We start from the raw sequence: 20,318 nt of genomic DNA on the forward strand, positions 1-20,318 counted from the left end.
CTTGCTCATGGGAGCGTACCCCTGTAAAACTTACAGAAAGGAGCAGACCCAAGTGGATGTTCTCTGCACCTGGGGGGCGCAGTGGGAAGGGAGTGAAAACCAGAGTGGAGAGAGGCCAGGAATGTTAGTAATAGGGTTTCTGCCCCAAGAAAGAAAACCTCAGGAATGTGGAGAAACTGTTCCCCAATACCATATTCTAATTCTCCTTAGGCTTCCAGACACCACCGTCCAGGTCATGCAGAGATGCTGGCCGCAGCCAGCGGTAAACTTTTCCTCGGTAGTGTGGTGGGTGAGTCAGTGGAGTTTCCCTGGAGATACTTAAGGGAGCTCAAGCTGCCTGGCACTTCAGCGTGACTCAATTTCTAGGCCCTCCCTTTCCAGAAATAAAAGGACAGTTCAATCTGGATATCTTCGACAGTCAGTTCAGGGAATGATGAGTTGTTGGGCCATTTCCTACAGGTCAGCAACCTAACTGGGAGCATAAAGGAAACTATCAGCTCCAGAGGCCCAGCAGAGACTCCTCAGTACCCCATCTAATGCGAGTTAGGGGTAACCAATCAAACCTCAGCCCCGAGTGAAGCAGCAGAATGGGGAATGAGAGAAGAGTACAGAAGACAAGGCACTGAGGAGCCCAGTCTGGTTGGGGATATGAGATCAATATGCCTGAAGTAAGGAACCATAAAAGACACAAGAACGCTAAGGAGTACAGGGTTTCTTCTGAGAGGGGATGAAAACATTCTCAAATTAGATTGTGATGATGTTCAAACAACCCTGTGAAGATACAGAAAAAGATGGAACTGTAGACTTTAAATGGGAGAATTGTATGGTATGTGAATTATATCTCAATAAAGACGTTTGAAAAAGACGTAGACAAGACGTTTCAGCGAACTAGGAGAGGGAGACCAGAACCCCAGTCCTTTCACTGAGCCAATAACTGTGTGACTTGGTCACTTTCCTTTTTCAGACCTCAGTTTCCTCATCTGTTAGATAAAGGAGTTGGACTAGATGATTATCACAAACTTGGTGGTTTAAAACAACAGAAATTTATTCTTTCACAGTTCTGGAAGCCAGAAGTCCAAAATCAAGGTATCGTCAATACCTTGCTTGCTTCAGACGCTGCAGGGGAGAATCCATTCCTTGCCTTTTCCAGCTTTTGGTGGCTGTGGTTGTTCCTTGGCTTGTGGCTGCATCTCTCTCTGCTCTGTCTTCACAGCTTCTTCTCCTCCGTGTGTTTGTTTCTCTCAAAATTACCTTCTCTTCTTTCTTAGAAGGATACATGTGACTGTATTTAGGACCCACTGGGATAATCTAGGATAACCTCCTCCTCTCGAGATCCTCAACATAATCACACCTTTTGCCCTATAAGGTAACATTCACATGATCCAGGGAATTGACATAGATATCCGGGGGCGGGGGGTGGGGGAGGCGGTAATTCATTTACAGACCTTTGCAAGTTTATAGGAGAGTTGGAACCAACTTGAGAAAAGTTGAACTGCCTTATATTCTCCAGTCACCCCCTCTTCACTTCCCTTCCATACTAGTTCTTATTTAAAATAACTTAGATTTGTATGCAACTTTATGGTTTGAAAAGTTATTATGCATTTATCAGCTCATTTCAGTCCCGTAAAAACCTATAAATTTGGTATTATAATTCCATTTCTGATGAGTAAATGGAGGCTCAGAGAGATTAAATGACCTAACCAAGGTCACGAATTCTGGAAAGTGTGAGTGCTGGACTCCAACCTGAGTCCTTGGACTGCAAATCCTGTGGCTCCCATTCTGTTGTCACCTGCCTGAATCTTGATATGGCATCCAGAGGTTCCAGACCACAATGGAGTAGATGCACTTGGAGTAAATTCAGTTCTCCCTATTCCTCCTGCTAAGCACAGTTAAAAACCATGGACATTTTATATAAAACCAACATAAGAAGACTCTGAAAGTTGAGAAGAAGAAGGCAGACTGACTAGGGACCTTGGAACCCAAAGGTCAGCATGACAGTTCCCTGGGTTTTCTTTTTGCCTCATCTATCCTGGACTGGGTGCTGGAGAAGCAACCTGGAAATGCCAATGGGCACAGACAAAATAAAGTCTCAAGAAAAGCCTGTTTGCTGTCTCTAGCCAAAGGAGTAGGAAAAGCAATCCATCAAGAAAGACAACTTTTAGGCAGTAACTGCCCTACTCCAGCCAAACACCATGGAAAAAATCATGGCCCCACCGCCACCCCATAAGCAAAGACCAAGCAGGAACCCTAGGTTTCCACCCTTGCCCAGCTGTAATGAGGTACTCTTCCCCATTCCTCACCCCTTGCCAGTGTAGTATCAGAAAAGACAGAGTAGGGAGCAAGGACTTTCATCCCTGCCCAGAGGTAACGAGCTCCCCACCTAAAGGTAAAAGGGTGCCCTTCCCCCTCCCTGACAGAGTGTCAGAGGAGCCTCCCTGGGGAGTCTGAAATTCCCCAACCAGCCAGCAATGAGGAGTTACCTCCCCTGCCCCACCCTGGGTTGACAAGGCTGAGTGGAGAACCTGGACCTTCACCCCGGCCTGGCATTAGTGAGGCAACGTCCCCCACCTACAATTGGGACTATTCAGAAGAATCTAGCTAAAACAGAAGATTTAAATAAGATCCAGAATCTCATAACACCCAAAATGTCTGGCATGCAATCAAAATCGTACATCATATCGAGAACCAGGAAAATCTCAACTAAAAGACAATCAGCAGATGCCACCACCAAGATGATACAGATATTGGAATTACCTGACAAAGATTTTGAAGAATCAAAAATGCTTCAACAAACAATTATGAATACACTTGAAACAAACTAAAGAAAAGAAAATCTTGGTGAAGAAATTGAAGATATACAAAAAGAACCAAATGGGAATTTTAGAACTGAAAAACAAAATTACCAAAATAAAAAATTCAGTGGATAGGGGCTGGCCTGGTGGTGTAGTGGTTAAGTTTGCATGCCCTGCTTTGGCTGTCTGGGGTTCACAGGTTTGGATGCTGGGCACAGACCTATACACTACTCATCAAGCCACACTGTGGCAGTGTACCACATACAAAATAGACAACAACTGGTACAAATATTAGCTCAGGGCCAGTCTTTCTCACACACAAAAAAGAGAACCCTAAATGGATGGATTCAATAGCAAAATGAAGTGGACAAAAGAATCAGTGAACTTGAAGTCAGAACAATATACATGACCTAAGCTGGACAACAATAAATTGGGTAAGTACAATAGAGTTTTCTTCTCATCTTGTGTTTCCTAAATTATATTTGACCGTCGAAGCAAAAAGCATACATTGTCTTGGGGCTGGCCCTGTGGCATAGTGGTTAAATTTGATATGCTTTGCTTTGGCGGCCCAGGTTCATGGGTTTGGATCCTGGGCCCCAACCTATATCAGTCATCAGCCATGCTGTGGCAGTGACCCACATATAAAGTGGAGGAAGATTGGCACAGATGTTACCTCAGGGCTAACCTTCCTCAAGCAAAAAAGGAGGATTGGCAACAGATGTTAGCTCAGGGCTAATCTTCCTCAGCCAAAAAAAAAAAAGCATGACATTGTTTAAATGTGAATTTCAATGTATATAGAGGAAATATTGAATAAAATTATATTATAAATGGAAGAGTGTAAAGAGACATAATGGGAGGTAAGTTCTCTATATCTGTCTCCAACTGGTAGAAAGTGCACACTAGGAGATCTTCATGGTGATGGAATTGTTCTATATCTTGATTTTGGTGATAGTTACAAGAATCTACATGTATGATAAAATGCCATGGAACTATATGCACAGATTTGTTCCAATGTCCATTCACTGGTTTTGATTTTGTACTACAGTTACACAAGATTAGCCATTGGGGGACACTGGGTGAAGGGTACATGGGACCTCTCTGTATTGTCTTTGCAACTTCTTATATACCTAAAATTATTTCAAAATGAAAAGTAAGAAAGATAAAAAAGGATTGACAGGGCATCTTCACAGGCAATTGGGAAATTCTCTTTTCAATCTGGAGGCCAGACATGAAGGGAGGTGATGCTCAGAGGGTAGAGTTTTCTGGACTAGAACCTTCCATTCAGACCCTAGCCTCACCTTCAGGTGACATCACAAAGCCTCAGAAGCCCCACCCACCACCCAGAAGTTTTGCTAATTGAACTATCACCTCAGAACTGTGTTGACATTATGAGCAGTTGTTCAACCTTGCTGAGCAAACTTCTCTGCCTGCTCAGTCACATCTGAAAGAAAATGGCCCCACATGATCAACAGGATCAACAGATAAGTGGCCACAGCCCCGCACCCATCCTAGGATATAACAAAGAGCAAGCCCAATTCTCTTAGAGTTTTCTTGGTTGTATGGGCAGTCTGCTTATACCACATATCTCAAGTCCCTGAGAACCTATGTCTTCCCCACAACTTCCAGCCTTCTTATGGGACAAGGGTGCACGCATCACTGCAATATCTGATCCTGCTTACCTAGTAAAAGTTCTCTTCTTCTTTGCACTCCTAATAACTCTGGTGGCTCTACTCATCCTGGCCTGGAAAGTAATCAAAGACAAAGGCAACAAGAATAGACAGCCAGACCCAAGAAAGGAGGCAACATTGCAGGCATGAAGATCTATGATTCTCAGTGGAGACTCTATTGAGGTGAAGACCTGGAGGTCCAGACGGCAGGGCCATCTTGGAGCTGTTTTAGAGCCTAGAGCCTGAGAAGGAACAGCCGCTCTAACCACCCAATCCTCCCAACGCCAGATGCTCCCCCCAGGCGTCATGTTCCTCCTCTACCACCTCCATGATAACTCACTCTCATCCTGCCGTTCTTTGCCTCGTCCAGGCTCCTGAGTTTGAATGTCTTCTGTAGATTTTCTAGACTAAAATTATAAACGGCTCTTGATTTCTGCATTAACAAACACATGGAGAATTAAAAATTGATTACAAAGCCCAAATTTTCCTTTTTAAATTGCGCATGTGTTGACTTAGGGATATTGAAATTATTGGGCGCTCACAGCATCTCAAACTCTATAATGAAGCTATACTGGAAGACCAGTTTGAGAAGATCTTTGAAATGGAACAGCTCACTACTTTGAATTCCAGGTAAAGTTCTCTCTCCTCTTCACGTAATTCTGGGAATAAACAGTATTTCTTCCCAAATAATGATTTGAAGCACCAGGTACTTTTTTTTCTTCTTCTCCATCCTCAACTTTGTGGGTTGGCAAATTTTTAAAATATCACATTCTAAAATGATAATTTTATTTCATTTTTTAAATCTTTTCTGAGTTTGGAAAAAATTAACTCCCTTTTCAAATGAAATCCAAATTAAAGAGGCAGTGTTTTTAAAATTCATACTCACATCCAATTAGGCTTGACTTATCCTCAAGAACATTTGACCATCTGCTTGGAAGGGATGAATACTTTTCTAGGAGAAAAACCTCTATGTGCAACACCATTGTTAACCCTTCCTCCTAGGAGCATCCTATCAGGTATCCCCTTGACTCCCTCCTCACATGCACTTGACTCTGGAGTCTCAAGCCAACAGTCCTTCCCTCTAAAGCTTTTCCCAGGGGCCGGCCCCATGTCCAAGTGGTTAAGTTCCCACGCTCCGCTGCAGTGGCCCAGGGTTTCACCGGTTCAGATCCTGGGCGTGGACATGGCACCGCTCATCAGGCCATGCTGAGGCGGCACCCCACATGCCACAACTAAAAGGACCCACAACTAAAATACACAACTATGTACCAGGGGGCTTTGGGGAGGAAAAGGAAAAAATAAAATCTCTAAAAAAAAAAGAAAAAGCTTTTCCCAAATCTTAGAATCAGAGACTGTGTTCAGCCCTCTCTAAGAATAAATCCCCCTGGTAGCTGGGCCGTGTAATCTGTGTCTCAAACCCATGCATCACTCTTTCACTTCTGCTTTAACTCATAAACATTAAGGAGCTTGGTCACGTGGTGCTGAGGAGAGGTTAGTATTGCTACCAGACCCAAGGGGACCCCACTCCAGTCAGGGAGGGTTCCCACCTGTCTCCTTGAGTGCCTGGTCATAGTGGGGTGATCACCTCTGTGGTTGACCAGCTTCAGCAGAGACAGATCATGGGTGGCTGGCAGTGGCAGTGAGAATCTCACAGTCAAGGAAGACATAATCCCTTCCCCCTGGCAGCATGGGCCCCCTCTATCAGAGGCTGGCTGGCATTCCCCGTGGGCTGGCTACCCATGCCCCTTCTCAGTCCAGCACGCCTGCTTGGGAAGTAGGGGTGGGGTGGAGTGGGGAATGGTGAATTGACATGAGTGAGCCTGGTTTCCACGCATCTCTTTGTTGATGAGGAGTTCCACAAAAGGCCTGTGCATGCCTCAGAGTTGGCAGACAGATCCTCAGCACTCCTAACACTCTCCAGATCTTTCTCTCCTACCCTGCAAGTGCCCCTATTCATCCAACAGACTTTAGTGAGCTCTTGACATGTATCGGACTCTGTCCTGGGTGCCAGGGATACAAGAGAAAGGGGTCCCACCTTCTCTCCCCTAAAGCCTGTACAGCATAGTGAGAGAGAGATGTTAATGAACCAATCACATAGATGAATGCTTAATTATAAACTGAGAAAACTGCTCTGAAAAAGATTTTGGCTTTATGAGAGCATCTATCAAAGGAAACTGACCTAGGCCGGAGAAGGCTTACCTGAGGAAGTCATGCTTGGACTGAGAGATGAGGAACAGGTGAAAATTAAACAGGTGGAGTAGGGGCAGAAGGGCACGACATTCTAGACAGAGAGATCAGCATGTGCAGAGGCCTGTAATGCAGGAGTTTGCTGTCTTAATGGGATAGAAAGACAGGGTTCTGGAGCACAGAAAGAGCTTGAGAATGGAGCACTAGGAAGCTGGAGACGTAGGTGGGACTGGATGTCACAAAACTCTGGTGGGCAACACTAATGGGAGACAGGAGACAGGCCGCAGAGGGGGGTGGGGGATGTCCTCCAAGGGTCCCTCCCATTGGACATTGCTTTAACAGCTGGGTGCATGTATTATAAGACTCCTGGGCTGGGATGTTCCGTACTTCCCAGGGACTCTAAGACACCCTCCTTCCATTGTATTCTGTCCTCCAGGATCTCCTGACTCTTCAAACTCCTCACACACCCCAAATCTCCTCAGTTTTATTCTTATTGGGAACTTACTGACAAACCAGCCAGACTGCACTGTAAGCTTATGGCCACATGATGGCAGCAAACATCAGCAAACCTGGTCCCTGCAACAAGGCAGGGGGATCCCCTCTCCCTTGTATTCTGAGAGCTGGATAATTCGTCTCTAAAGGACAGTAATCAAGTCATCCACAATAATGGGGAATTCTTATCCAGAAGGTCTCCTGAGCTGGAAATTTTATAATTTTTAAAGTATGTACTATTGAGCATCAATTACATGCTGGGTCTTTATAGTATCTCATTCTGCTTAACTATCCTATAAGAAGGACATTATCCCTCCTACAGAAGGGAAGGTGAGGCTCAAACAGAGAGGGTGAGTATCTGCCTAAAGTTTCACAGTAGAGCTGGATTATCTTTCCCCTACCAGGCTGCCTCCCATAGTCGTCCTGGAATAAGACATCACATCCCCTGCTTTGAGGCAGCTCTTCTTTCTCTATGAGCAGTCTTGGCTCTGAAATGTCACTAGCATGAATTTGTGCTGTTCTCTTGTGCCTGGGGTACCCTGCGTCTTCCTCTGTTTCTCCTCTGGCTTCTCCCCAGCTTCTTCAGAGAGGTCTGTCTGCAGCTCCAGGTCCTGAATCTGCAGGGAGCAAGTCAACAAGAACCAGCCACCATAAAGCATCCAGTGGGATACAGGAACCACAGGCAGGAGGCAGTGAAGAGGAATAAGACGCTGCTTGCTCCCTCAGGAAGCTGCTGGTCCAGATAAGGCTGAGGGCTTTCCTTGGGACACTAACAAGCCCAGGTGGTTTCTGAGAAAGGCCAAGGCTGGGGTACTAATGGAATGCTCTAGGCATTCCAAAGCCTGAGGTGCCCTATGGGCTAGATCAATCAGGGAGGACTTCCTGAAGCAGGTGAAGTGTCAGAGAAAGGGACAGCCTGGACTTAACTCTGGAAGGGAGCACGTGAGGCATGACAAGGGACAGTGAGAGAGCCACGTGATGCATGTAGGGGAACAATGGAAATCAGGTTTAGAAAAGAGGACCAGCCAGTGGTAAAGAGCCTTGAATGCCAGACTAGAGTGTTTGATTTCAACCAAGAGGGAGCCAGGAAGGTTTCTGACAAAGGAGAGGGACAAGTAAAATTAACACTGAAGATCAATCTGGCACTGTCAGTGTTTACGACGAATGGGAATAAGGAGAGAATGAGTCAAGAAGACTAGTTAACACGTTAGTTCAACAACAAACTTTTCAAAGCCCCCAGTGCTTTCCTGTTTCTGTGACTTTGAGCATTCTATGCCTTCTCCCTGAAAAGCCCTTCTATAAACCTTTCTCCGCTCAATAGTTTTTTAAGGGTATTCGTGAGGAGGGAGGGGACGTGGAATTCAGAGGAGTCCATCCTCAGAACTTTGTCTAAAAGCAAGCCATAGGATGGAAAACCTTCACCCCATTCCCGTTCTCCCAGCCCTGAGCACTGAGCGGCTGTGTCAGAGGTTGAAACGGGTGAAGCCACAAGCTGGGGGTGGGGTGAGACCCTCTTTTCTCGGAAAAGTGTAGGACTCACAGAGCTGTCTTCTCAAGTGCATGTGAGAGCGGACGGAGACGCCCCTGGTCTTTCGCTGTTCTTTTAGACGCTCGCACTGTTCCAGCTCACTGAGGCGCGAATGCCGCGATTCCCTAAGTGGGCGGCAGCCGGCGAGTCGGAACTGCCCAGAGCTGCAGTCATCCGGACAGAATCGTGAAGTGTCAGCGCCAGAAGGGCCTTAGGCCATCCAGGACTCCACTATCATTTTACAGAGGTGGCCCCTGATGCCCGGAGAGGGTGAGTGAGCAGGCGGTGAGTGTGGGATAGCTGCGAGAGTGTGCACCGTGAGGCCGGACAAGCCGGCGTGGCCTCCCGGTTCCGCCACTTGCCACCGGCTGTGCGTCCACAGGCGAATTATTTAATCCCGGGGGTCCCCCAGGACCCTCTCAGGGGATCTACAAGGTTGAAACTATTTTCATAAAAACATTAAGATGTTATTTTCTTTCTCACTCTCATTTTCTCATGAGTGTACACACCAGACGTGTCTTCTGATAAGCCAAGTGTTAAAGAGATTTACAAAAAGATAAAACGATGCCATTCTTCTCTCTAAATGTTACGTTAACTTATAGTAAGTTTATTATTTTTTATATGAATTAGTAACTATTTTTAAAGTTTAATGTTCATTTCTAATACCGTAAATATGGGTAAATATAACCCACATAAACAAAAGGTCCATAATTGTTAAGAGTGTAAAGGGAAAATTAAACAAAAAGTTTGAGAACCGCTGATGTAAATTCTCTATGCTTCCATTTCTTTGTCTGCAAGATGGGCATAATACTTATCTCACAGGATAGTTTGAGGCTTAAAAAAGATACCTCGGGTAAAATGTAAAATACCTGGTTTCACGGTAAGTTAATGACTGAGTTAAGAACAGATAGCATGTCTCTTGAACCAGTGCTCTCTCCAACATCACGTCAGGGCTGTTCCTGGTGATTTCTGGGGCCCTAGAGAGCCACGAGTCTGGGGTCTGGGGAATGAAGCATTGTAGAGTATGAAGATGCTTTGCTGCTGGAAGCCAATGTCTTCATGCACAAAGTCTCCATCTGTGCCTGGGGCATATCTCTAAGGCAAGGCCACCATACAGTGAGTGACAATCCTACTAGATAGCCCTCTGCCACGATAAGATGCCTATGGGTAGCGGGTGAGGGCCCAGGTATGTTTGTGCATCTGTAGTTCATCTGTCTCACCACCTGAGGGCAGCATCCCCCACATGCAGAACAGCAGCGCACTTAGGACACAAAAAACCCAAACAAACAGCTCTTGGCGCTTCCAGAACAGGACAAGTCACTTCAGAGAGTATCTCCCTGAAGCCTCTGTTTTAGGAGCTGTGACATTTCCCAACCAGCTGACCTGGCAGCAGAGATGACAAGGATAAGGGAAACACCCCTGAAGAATTCCGGTTATCAATCTTCCTTCAAGTAAGGATTCCAATACTGTCTTATCTCCCCAGGCCCTTTTTATCACCGCTGCCTCCACTCCACAGTGAGTCTGTCCTAATTCTAATGAAAATAAATCCTGGAAGGATTAAGAAGATGGACTCCTAGACCCACTTGGCCACTAATTCCCTGTGTAAATAAGCCTCAGTCTCCTCATCTGTAAAGTAGAAAAAAAAAATACCCATTTCATAGGATTATGAGTGTCTAAGGAGAGAGACAGAAAGGATATTTGTGAAGTTTGCTACAGGCCCTTTAAGAATTTCTATCTTACGTAGGGAAAGCCAAATGGGTAAATCCTTTTACATATATAGGTAGATCTTTTCTTAGGGTACATAGAAAGCGTATGAATGCCTGGCTCGGGTCAAAAGGGAGCAGCAGTCAAGCAAGATCAAGTTCCTTGGAGTTTCTGGGTCTCCTTGATTTAATTAGAGCTCAGTCCAAACAAGATGGCTCTAGAATACACACGCGACCTGGGAGAAGCGCACTTTCCCCTTAATAATAGTTAACACCCATGTGACGCTGTAGATCTTACAAAGAGGTTTTGCCCACTTCACCCCCTGACTCCCCCGGAGAGCAGAAAGGAAGAAGCTCTCATCAGTCCTCTTTCACAGTTGAGAAAACAGGGTTAAGAAGTAAAGTGACTTGCTCAAGGTCCCAAAGCGAGTCAGGGGTACAGCCAGATCCTCTGAGTCCAAGGCTCAAAATCTTTCCACCCAGAAGACTGGTGGTACAGGAGCCCCTCCCCCTCACACCCCAGGGACATGCTGTGGGCAGCTCCATCGCCAAAGGCTTTACCTGGCCTGGTTTATCCATCCCGCTAATAGGGAGCCCAGGGGCTCTGGTCCCTACTTCCTCACCCCCAGTAAATGCCAGTGGCTTTTTCTCATCCCACCTGAATAGTGAACCAGCCTTTGTCTTCAGCTTGAAGGAGCTGCCCCCACTCCACTGAGCCCAGCTCCCTCCTGCCACCCAGCCCAAACCCTAACAAGCAAAGTTTCCTCACAGCTGTGCAGCAGTGAACCACGGAGCCACGTGGGAGCCACGTGAGATCCAGAGCACAGTGCAGTGCGGAGGGGCGGGAAGAGCAGAGCTCAACAAAGAGGGCCTGTGTTCACCTTCAGAGAGGAGGGCAGAGGAAAATGGGGACACAGGGAGGTGGAGACCACCTGGGATCAGAGTCAGGGGCACTGAAGAGTTTGAGCCTGGCTTTCGCTGCTTCCTCCTTAGGGCTCTCAGGCCTGTCACTCAACTGCTCTGGTCCTTGGTTGCCTCATTCATAAAAACACCTTGTATATTCCATAAAGCCCTCCCAGGTAGACCCAAGCAAAGCAAGGCCCGCATACTGTCAAGCCCTCTCTGTCAGAAGGAAGGCTTTCTTTGATCTCCCCCATTGTCTACCCCTAAATTGCACTTTTTAATTCACATTAACATGTGTTTCAGCCAATTGCTTCTACTCCTAAGGTGGGATCCACGGAGAGATTTTTGAGGGTCTGGGAACCTGGATGGAGGGGATACCTTCTCACTAACCTCTAAGTGAATTCAGTATTTATCTACTACAACAGAATGGGCCACACCTGTGCTGCTGTCGCTGCTAGAAATCAAGATGCTCTCATATTCTCTCCACTGCTGCAGGTCTCTGGAAATATCATTTACACTCAGCACAACTTTGAAATTCTGGTAGTGATGAGATGTGCTGTTCGATCTGGTTATTGAAGGCGCTGTTAGAGGAGGTGGGAGATTACTATGTCACAAATTTGGTTTTTTGATTCTTTCTATAACTGTGTGACAGTAAAACTGGCTTCCTTGGAACTTCTTGGTAATTGTGCATGCGTTTCGGAACATTATGAGGAGTCTATAGGCTTCACCAGACTGCCAGGGGGTCCTGAGCACAGCGAGGGTTGGGACCCCTGACCCAAAATGCTCCTCTGAGTCCTCAAGGGCATCTGTGTCCAGCCAGTCTCCCAGCACAGAGCTCCCTGTGTGCAGAGGGACACTGAAGAGAGGCTGAAGGGTGAAGCTCCTCATTTCTTGAGCCCTTACAAGTGCCAAGACCTGCTAGCTCATTTAATTCTCGCGAGGCTTCAGAGAAGATGAACATATGACGCACATTGTAAAGAAGAAACAAAAGTTCACACAAGAAGTAACAGCCTACTCCCTGCTCCTCTGCAGCCAGGAGCTAGACCTCACATTCCCTCCATTCCTTCCTCATGAAGAGGTGGGCCTTGAGTCCGGTCCAACCAGCTGTGTGACTGTGGGCAAATCACTTGACTTCTCTGAAACTCCAAATCTTCATCTTCTCAGTGAGGATAAAAACACCAGTTCCACAGGGTTTCATTGTGGAGATCAACGAAAAGCCATGTGTAAGGAGCTTAGCACAGTGCCTGGACCCACTGGCTGTATCCTAAAAAGGGGTCGCCATCACTATTACAGAGAAAGGACTCAGTCCATTGCATCTGCAGCCACATTACAGTGCATTTTAGAAATTACAAGCAACTCTAAGGCCTCTCCCCCTCCTCCAACTCATCTCATCAGAAATGGCCAAGAATTTTGTTTGTTTTCTTTCTCAACACCCATGATTTCTGAGGCCACATGGACCTCCCCCTCCTTCCCAGCGAGGAACTCAGGCTGAAAAGATGCAAGCTTAAGTGTTAGGGGCCTGGGGGAGAGGAGGACGGGGGCTGGTGCAGTGCAGGAATCAGCAGTCCTCGGCTCGCCGTGGCAGAGCTTTCTCCCGGAGCTGAGCCCGCTGGCGGCGGAGGGCAGGATCGTGCCATCCGTGTCTCCGTGTGCATGTGTGTAATTTATTTTCTTGCGTGGTGGGGGGCAGATGGCTGAGGTTTCACAAGCTGTACCTGACAGATAATTACACAGAGACAAATTGTGCCCTGCCTTACCCTTCTCCCAGTGTGGCAACCTCCAGACTGTGTGGGGGGGAGGGAGGGGGAGGGGAAGCGGGGACGGGGGACCTGTAAGGCCGCGGGGTGCGGAGGGGGAGGTGCCGGCCCAGCTGACCCATTACTCATCCACACAGCCAGGTGGAGAGTGGAGTCAGGAAGACCTGGGGTGGGCTGTGACTGAAGAGCACACACTTTTCTGGACCAGGCAGTGGCTCTCTTAAAGGGTGACAGACGCCCAGAGAGGCAGTACCCTCCGTGTGCCTGAACCAAACCTGGTAGCTGCATGGAAGGCCAGAAAGCCACCTCCGGGGGCGGGGGCGCGCCGCGGCGACCAGCCATGGGGGTCTCTGCTGCGCCCTCTGGAGGAGAAGCCGCCCAGAGCCTGGAGGGGCCCCACCTGGCGCCCCTGGTTCTGCTCTCGGAGCTGATGGGAATTCCAGTTTCTCATGGGGGGTTTCTCTTCAGCTCGCAGATTCCTGCCCGCACTCTCCCCGCTCCCACTGTCTTCTCCTTTTTCCTTCCCCTTTCTATTAAAACCTTTTCTACTGCATGACAGGATTTTTTTTTTAATGTTCTCAGGAGAAAACGTGGAAGACTGTATATAGCCTACAACCTCCTACACTTTTTTAAAATTAAAATGGTAGTGATTTTCACTGTAATCTTGAATTTATAATTATTTTATGTTGACCAGCATGGAAGCTAATAAAAATAAATCAAACCTATAAATGTATTAAGCTTATTTGTTTGAGAAAGAGAAAAACAGACTGCTCAGAGCCCAGGGATACTAAGACTTTGGTTTTAAATTCTCCCAGAGCTGAAGGACAGCGTGGACTTCCTCATCAACAAAAGGGAAAAAATACTATCTTCCTCAGAGGGCTCCTGCTTGGTGCAAGGCACACGAGTTTGTTCAGTTATGTGCTTGTGGAACATCTATTGAGCACCAACAGAATGTGTGGTGCTGGCTGTGACATAGTTTGGTCTGTATCATCAAGGAGAAGAGTGGAATATGGAAGGGTCCTCTGAGTGGACCACCAAGGCAGGGGTGACTGATGTCCCCTACGAAAAGTCAGGGAGAGCTCCCTGAGGAGGGTTTGTGATCAATAGTTCTCTCTTGGGCTTTTTTTTTTTTTTTAAGATTGGCACCTGAGCTAACAACTGTTGCCAGTCTTCTTTCTTCTTCTTCTTCTCCCCAAAGGCCCCCCCGTACATAGTTGCATATTTTAGCTGTAGGTCCTTCTGGTTGTGCTATATGGGACGCCACCTCAACGTGGCTTGATGAGCGGTGCCATGTCTGCACCCGGAATCCGAACTGGCAAAACCCCGGGCCCCGAAGCAGAGCACACCAACTTACCCCTTCAGCCACGGGGCTGGCTCCTGGGCTATATTCTTTAATGCAGAGCTTGGCCTCCTCTGGTCCCACAAAACCGATTGCTACCTGCCACACTCCCTCTCTCGCTGTTTCTGTATAGCATATCTCATAGTGAATCTCAGTCTCTTACTCATTCTTCTGCCCGGCCATCTCTGAACCCCCAGGTGAGATTAGCAACTCCTCATTCCATCTGGGTTCCCAGAGCCCCATACACGGACCTTGATCTCACAGCCAAATCACCTGTGGTTGTATCTGCTCCCCAACCCTGAGGGGGCAGCAGATACACCTCTTCATTCCCCAGCCACCACCCCGCCATGGCACAGAGCAGGTGCACAACCATCACTGAGCTGAATGGGCCTCTCCTCCCCGGACCAATCTCCATTTGGCTCTTCATTCTCCTGATTTCCCTCCCTCCTCTATCCTCCTCCTCCATTTGCTTCTGCTTACCCTCCTCTCTCCCTCTCTGTCATGCCTCCTCCAGACTCCTTTGTTCTCTTTCATAAGATCTGTAACTGAGAAAAGGTTCCTCCTCCTTGTCAGGCCCATTCATTCTCCTCCCGCCAAGCCGCCTGGCTGGCTCTGTATCACTCATCTTCCTGTGGTTCTCTGCCTTCCTTTGGCTCCTCCCTCTTTCTCTAGAGCTGTGGCTGAGCCCTAACAGGTGCTCCCAAGTCCCACACAGCCCTCGCAGTGACTCTATTCCTCACAGGCCCCTCACCCATACATTACCATCCAGGCATACCCCAGTCCACACGCACATTCCCATCCCCTACACAGACCTCACTGTGCACACACGTGCCCTCACAGAAACACGCATGCCCCAGGGGTCTTCCAGCCTTTCAGTGAGGAGCCACTTTTCCTTTCCTGAGAAGGAGGGAGGGATGTCTTGAGCGCAAACCCACAAGTTCTTTGGAGGGCATGCTCCCACACTATTGGAAAGTCCAGCAAATCGCAGGGGACAAGGTGCTCAGATGACAACAGGCTTGGAGGAGATTCAGCAAGGAAGGTCCAGGTCCCCCACCACACAGCCCCTCCTCGAACTCCAAGCCACATGTCCTGTCTCCTGGACCACTGGTCCTGACCAAGTCCTGGCCTAGCCACCTCTCTTATTCTCTTCCTCCTAGCCGGCTGGGGCAGGGCCCTCCGACTCCTCTGGCCTCTCCCTCTTAGCTCCTTGCTCCCTCCACACTGAGGACACCACCTCTGAGGTGTCCAAAAGCTCTGGATTTCAGGCCCCCACCCCTTTGCTCTCTAACCGTCCCAGTTCTCACACTCTCTTCTTGTGGCTACACTTGCATCCCAGCCCAGCCCCTGTTCCCCTGCCTCTTCACACCCCAAATGCTCCTCCTTCCCTGTCCCAGCCCACCTGGCCACTCCCTTCCACTCTTTCAGATCACTCATGGGCTCCCCCTTGTACAGAGACCCTTCCTGAATCCAGGAGCACAGAGGACTGGGATATTCTGGGAAAGTCTCTACCCTAACATAGAGTCACGGATTAACACAGTTTGTAGGACCTCCAAGTCCATCCAATACAACCTCCTTATGTTACAGATGAGAGAACTGAGACTATGCGAGGGCGTAAGTCATCAAGAGCACACAACTCCTTCAACCAAATGTAATCAGCAGGCACTCCTTGTTCAGTGCTCACACACTGCTGTAAAGATGCTTGTATGGACACAAGTCCACTGCCTGGCATAGTGTCGATGGTGAGGGTAAAGGTGGGAGAGAGAGAGATGGGCTTAATTCTGCATGAGGACCCCTGGGACAGACAGCTTCCAGACTCTGAGCCAAGCGGCAGAACCTTACAGCTGAGGAGATGGTCAACTGATTCAGTCACTCCTCACCCCGAGGAGATGACCCCAGGAGATGCCAGCCTGGCAGTCTTTGGATTTTTTTTTTTTTTTTTCTCTCTCTCTCTCATCTGGCAGCCTGTGGGCTTCAGGATGGAAACAGTTCTGGTGAATGAGGAGGCAAGGGACAAGACCTCAGGAGAGACGGATGCTCATTCTTGGGACCAGTCTGGAATTTTCATCACCTGGAAATGATGGGAGAGGTGCTGGGGGGTGTCTTCCTGTGGGCATAGAGACAAAGGTCAAGGTCAGCTAAGAAACAGACAATGAGGGGACCAGAGGGAAAGAGAGAGACAGAAATGGCCTAGAACGGGAAGGGAGTCAGCCAAGTTTCCCCGCGAGGCTGAGTTCCACGGCGGAGAGACGACTATTTTAATCATTCCTGCCTCCTGCCTCACCCCCGGGTCCCAGCACAAAGGAGCGGGTGATGGAGAGGAAGGGAGGGACTAAGACAAAAAATATGAAGCAGACAAACGCGGGAAATGGGAGAAACAAAGGAAAACGCCTAAGTAGCAAAGAGGGCAGCAGAAAGGAAGGGTAAAGAAACGGAGTCGGCCTCCTCCGCCCACCGGGCTCGGGCTCAGGGGCCGCCGGGGGGCGCCAGGCACCTCGCGCGCCCCGCGCCTGGCCCGCCCGCACCCCTCCAGCGCCCTCGCTCCCCGCTCGCGCCCCGCTACACTCCAGCAGAAGCCATTACAGAGAACAAACTACCTTCTTGTCTCCGAGATGGGTCCCCGGGGCGGAAGGCAAATTGCCTGCCTCGTGCATAATAAACCAGGCGTGGAGAGCAGCGCGGAGGAGGCCCGGGCGCCGCCGGGCCGCAGTGCCGCCCGCCCCCTGTCCTGGAGCCCCTGCCGAGGGAGTGGGTGGCTGCAACCCGCGACCGGGGCAAGGCGGGGAGGCACCGCCCGGTCCAGGAGAATCTCAAAACGCTTTCAACACCGGGTTGCCCCCCGTACGCCCGTTCCTCCACTCGGTCCACACTTAAGCTTGTGACTGTCGGCTTACCCCTGGAGAACCACACCAAATGCTTGGTGCCTTTCCTGGGACAGTTGCCTCTGCCTGGAATGCCTTTCTTCCACGTGAAAAAGCCAATTGCCTTTGTCATCCTTTATCTCTGCCCGGAGGTGACGTTCTTCTCACTTTGAACCCTCAGCAGTTAGAAGTATATAATGGTTTTCTCTTCCGGCTAAGGCAGCGCTGTGTTCAGATTCCGAGTATTTAGCGATTACATCACGGATACATTTATTTGCATACAGGTATGTCTCCTCTGTTGAACTGCACATCCTAAAGGACAGACGCCACAGTTTACTTCCTTCCATACCGCAGAGACTTCGCACAGTGTCCAGTACTGACTGACTGACCGAATGAGTTTAAAAGATGAGACTAGAGGTCCAGATCAGAATCGCCTGAGATTCTATATAGGGGCGAGGGGCTATACATAGGTGCTGTATATTGGATGAAACTTGCTCAGGGGAGATTAGCCGTCTCAGGGGTTGTGTAGGAAGAGGATGTGAAGAGGGAAAGGGATATTTATTGAGGCCAGTCTCTGCCTCCAAGGAGCTCCCAGTCTCATGAGGAAGCCAAGCAAATAAACAGTCACAACCCAGTATGCCAAGTGCACGGAAAGAGAAAAGCAACAGAGTCACAGCTTTTCCTGAGATAATCCTACAGTCACAAACTTGTCAGTGACCCTGGGAGCAGGGATGGGGGCACAGGGACTGTGCCTCTAAGAGAAGCAGACAAGGGCAGGAGGTAAGAAAATCTCCAGGGAGGAGGCAAAGCCCAGTGTAGGTTTTGTAGGATGACCAGGAGTTAGGTAGGAAAAGATGAAGGGGGAGGGACACATTTCAGGGAGAGAACAATCCATTCCAAGGAGACAAGAAACGGCATGGCCCTCTTCATGGGGACTGTCAGTGGACTCACAAGTGGTCTCCTAAAGCCCTAGGGAGGGACTCAACGAGAGGTGAGGCTGGAGAGAGGGGGTCAGTTCAACCACGCCCTCAACCAACTTGTTAACGGGCTTAATTTTGTCCCGACCCTGACAAGAAGCCATGGAATGTTTTCAGCGATGAGAGGATCGCCTTTGATTTGCATTTTAGAAGGATTATTTCAGCAGCAGAGTCAAGTATGGATTAGATGGGGTCAGGCTGGAGACAGAAAGATCAGATAGGAGGCTGTCGTATTAATCCAGACAAGAAGTAAAGAATGCCTGGACCAGGACAGGTAGACTGGAAATGGAGAGGAGCAGCCAGGCTGGAGCCTGAGCAAGGAGGCAGAGTCAGTGGGTCTCGGTGCCTGGTTGGAGCTGCGAGGTGAGGAAGGGGAGAGAGCCAAGCCTGGCTCCCAAGGTTTTAGATTAAGCACCTGCGTGAAAGGTGACACCATCCAAGGAAGAAAGGTGGATCTTGTAGGTAGAGCATGTTGTATTGGAGGTCCTGGGGGATAGAAAAATGTGGATCTGCAGCTCCGAAGGAAGCTGTGCTGGAGATGGAGGTTTGAGAGCCATCAGCATAACTTTGGTGGCTTAAAGATGACAGAGTAGACATGTCAAAAGTGGAGGTAGAGGGAGAAGAGAGTCTAGGACAAAACACTGGAGAATACCTACATTTAAGGGCAGGTAGAGGAAGTGGAGGCCACTTCTGCTGAGAAGGAGTGGTCAGAGAGGTGGGGGGAATCTGAGGTGACACTGCAGAGCAAAAGGAGGAGCTTCAGGAGTGGTCATTAGTGTTCAGTGCTGCTGACAGGTCGAAAAAGTGTCAGGAAAGACTTCAAAAGGGACGAAACAAAAGTTATTGGATATCCTAAGTTACCCATCAAGGTTATCCCTGCCATTCGTTGTCTATCAGCTATTTTACAAACCTGTAAGTGGTAGAAAACTGATAATGCAAAGGATTCCTGTTCCTAGAAATGCAGATTAGTTGTGTCTGGTGGAGTACAATTGATTAGTGCCTTGTGGACAAACCAGTTTTACATGGATTTGTAAATTCATTTATTAATTCTTGGTTGACCTATCCAGCTGTGGTATTTTGAATTTTCCATTGAACCGGTTGAAACATCTTACTGGATCTCTCATTAATTAATGTATTCTATACAATTTTTGACATGTGTTCATTTTAGATGTATATGAAATTCATGATTTAACCTTTGGTTAAAAAATGATCCTGTAACAGAAGAAAGTAACTGAGAAGTGACTGTTAGATTTGATGAGCGGAGCAAGATCTGTTTGGTAGGTTTGGCAGGAGCAGAAGATAGATTACAGTGTGTTCAGGTGGGAGTGGTAAAAGTGAGGAAGCAGAGACAATGTATTTCAAGAGACTTGGCCGTGAATGAAAGGAAAGAGATTGGGTATTAGCTGGAGGGCACCATATTGTGGAAAGAAGGAAATATTTCTCTTACAGCTGGCATCACAATTGCTCTTTAAACTGTCAATACCTTGGTAAGCTGCAATGGGTATAAAAACAATTGACAGAGGGCTGGCCCAGTGGTGTAGTGGTTAAGTTCACGTGCTCTACTTTGGCGCCTCCGGATTCTTGGGTTCAGATCCCAGGCGTAGACCTATACACTGCTCATTAAACCATGCTGTGTCGGCATCCCACATACAAAATAGGGGAAGATTGGATGGATGTTAGCTCAGCAACAATCTTCCTCAAGCAAAAAGAGGGAGATTGGCAACAGGTGTTAGCTCAGGGCCAATCTTCCTCACCAAAAAAAAAAAAATATATATATATATATATAATTGTAGAGGCACAAATGGATGGGGGCAAGAAGGGAGCATTATATGATGACAAAGAAGAGGCACTTAATTTGGTATGGTGGGTGGAAGCCTTCCTTGAGGAGATAACTCTTGATTTGAGTCTTTAAATAAGAGTGAGTTAAGTCTTCTGTTTTTCTATGATTATGGAGACCCAGAAGGAGTCAGAGATGTTGCACTCAGTCAGTGTCAAGTATGAAGGAAACAGGCTGCGGTGGGAAAGCCTTAGGGTCAAGAAACCTAAGATCCTTGCTGTTGCCACTGATTTACCATGAACATCATGGATACAGAAGCCATGTGTTCTGAATGGAAA

General features: G+C 48.1%; 1 protein-coding gene across 1 annotated transcript; it reads left to right on the forward strand.

Annotated features, from left to right (window-relative positions):
- The first annotated feature begins 4,130 nt into the window (after nt 1–4,130).
- SMIM42 (small integral membrane protein 42) lies at nt 4,131–5,149 on the forward strand. The gene has a single exon (XM_070266947.1). The coding sequence runs from the start codon at nt 4,397–4,399 to the stop codon at nt 4,607–4,609; it is 213 nt and encodes a 70-aa protein (XP_070123048.1). The 5' UTR covers nt 4,131–4,396; the 3' UTR covers nt 4,610–5,149.
- Nucleotides 5,150–20,318: the final 15,169 nt, after the last annotated feature.

Source organism: Equus caballus, chromosome 5 (assembly GCF_041296265.1).
Source record: "Equus caballus isolate H_3958 breed thoroughbred chromosome 5, TB-T2T, whole genome shotgun sequence".
NCBI lineage: Eukaryota > Metazoa > Chordata > Mammalia > Perissodactyla > Equidae > Equus > Equus caballus.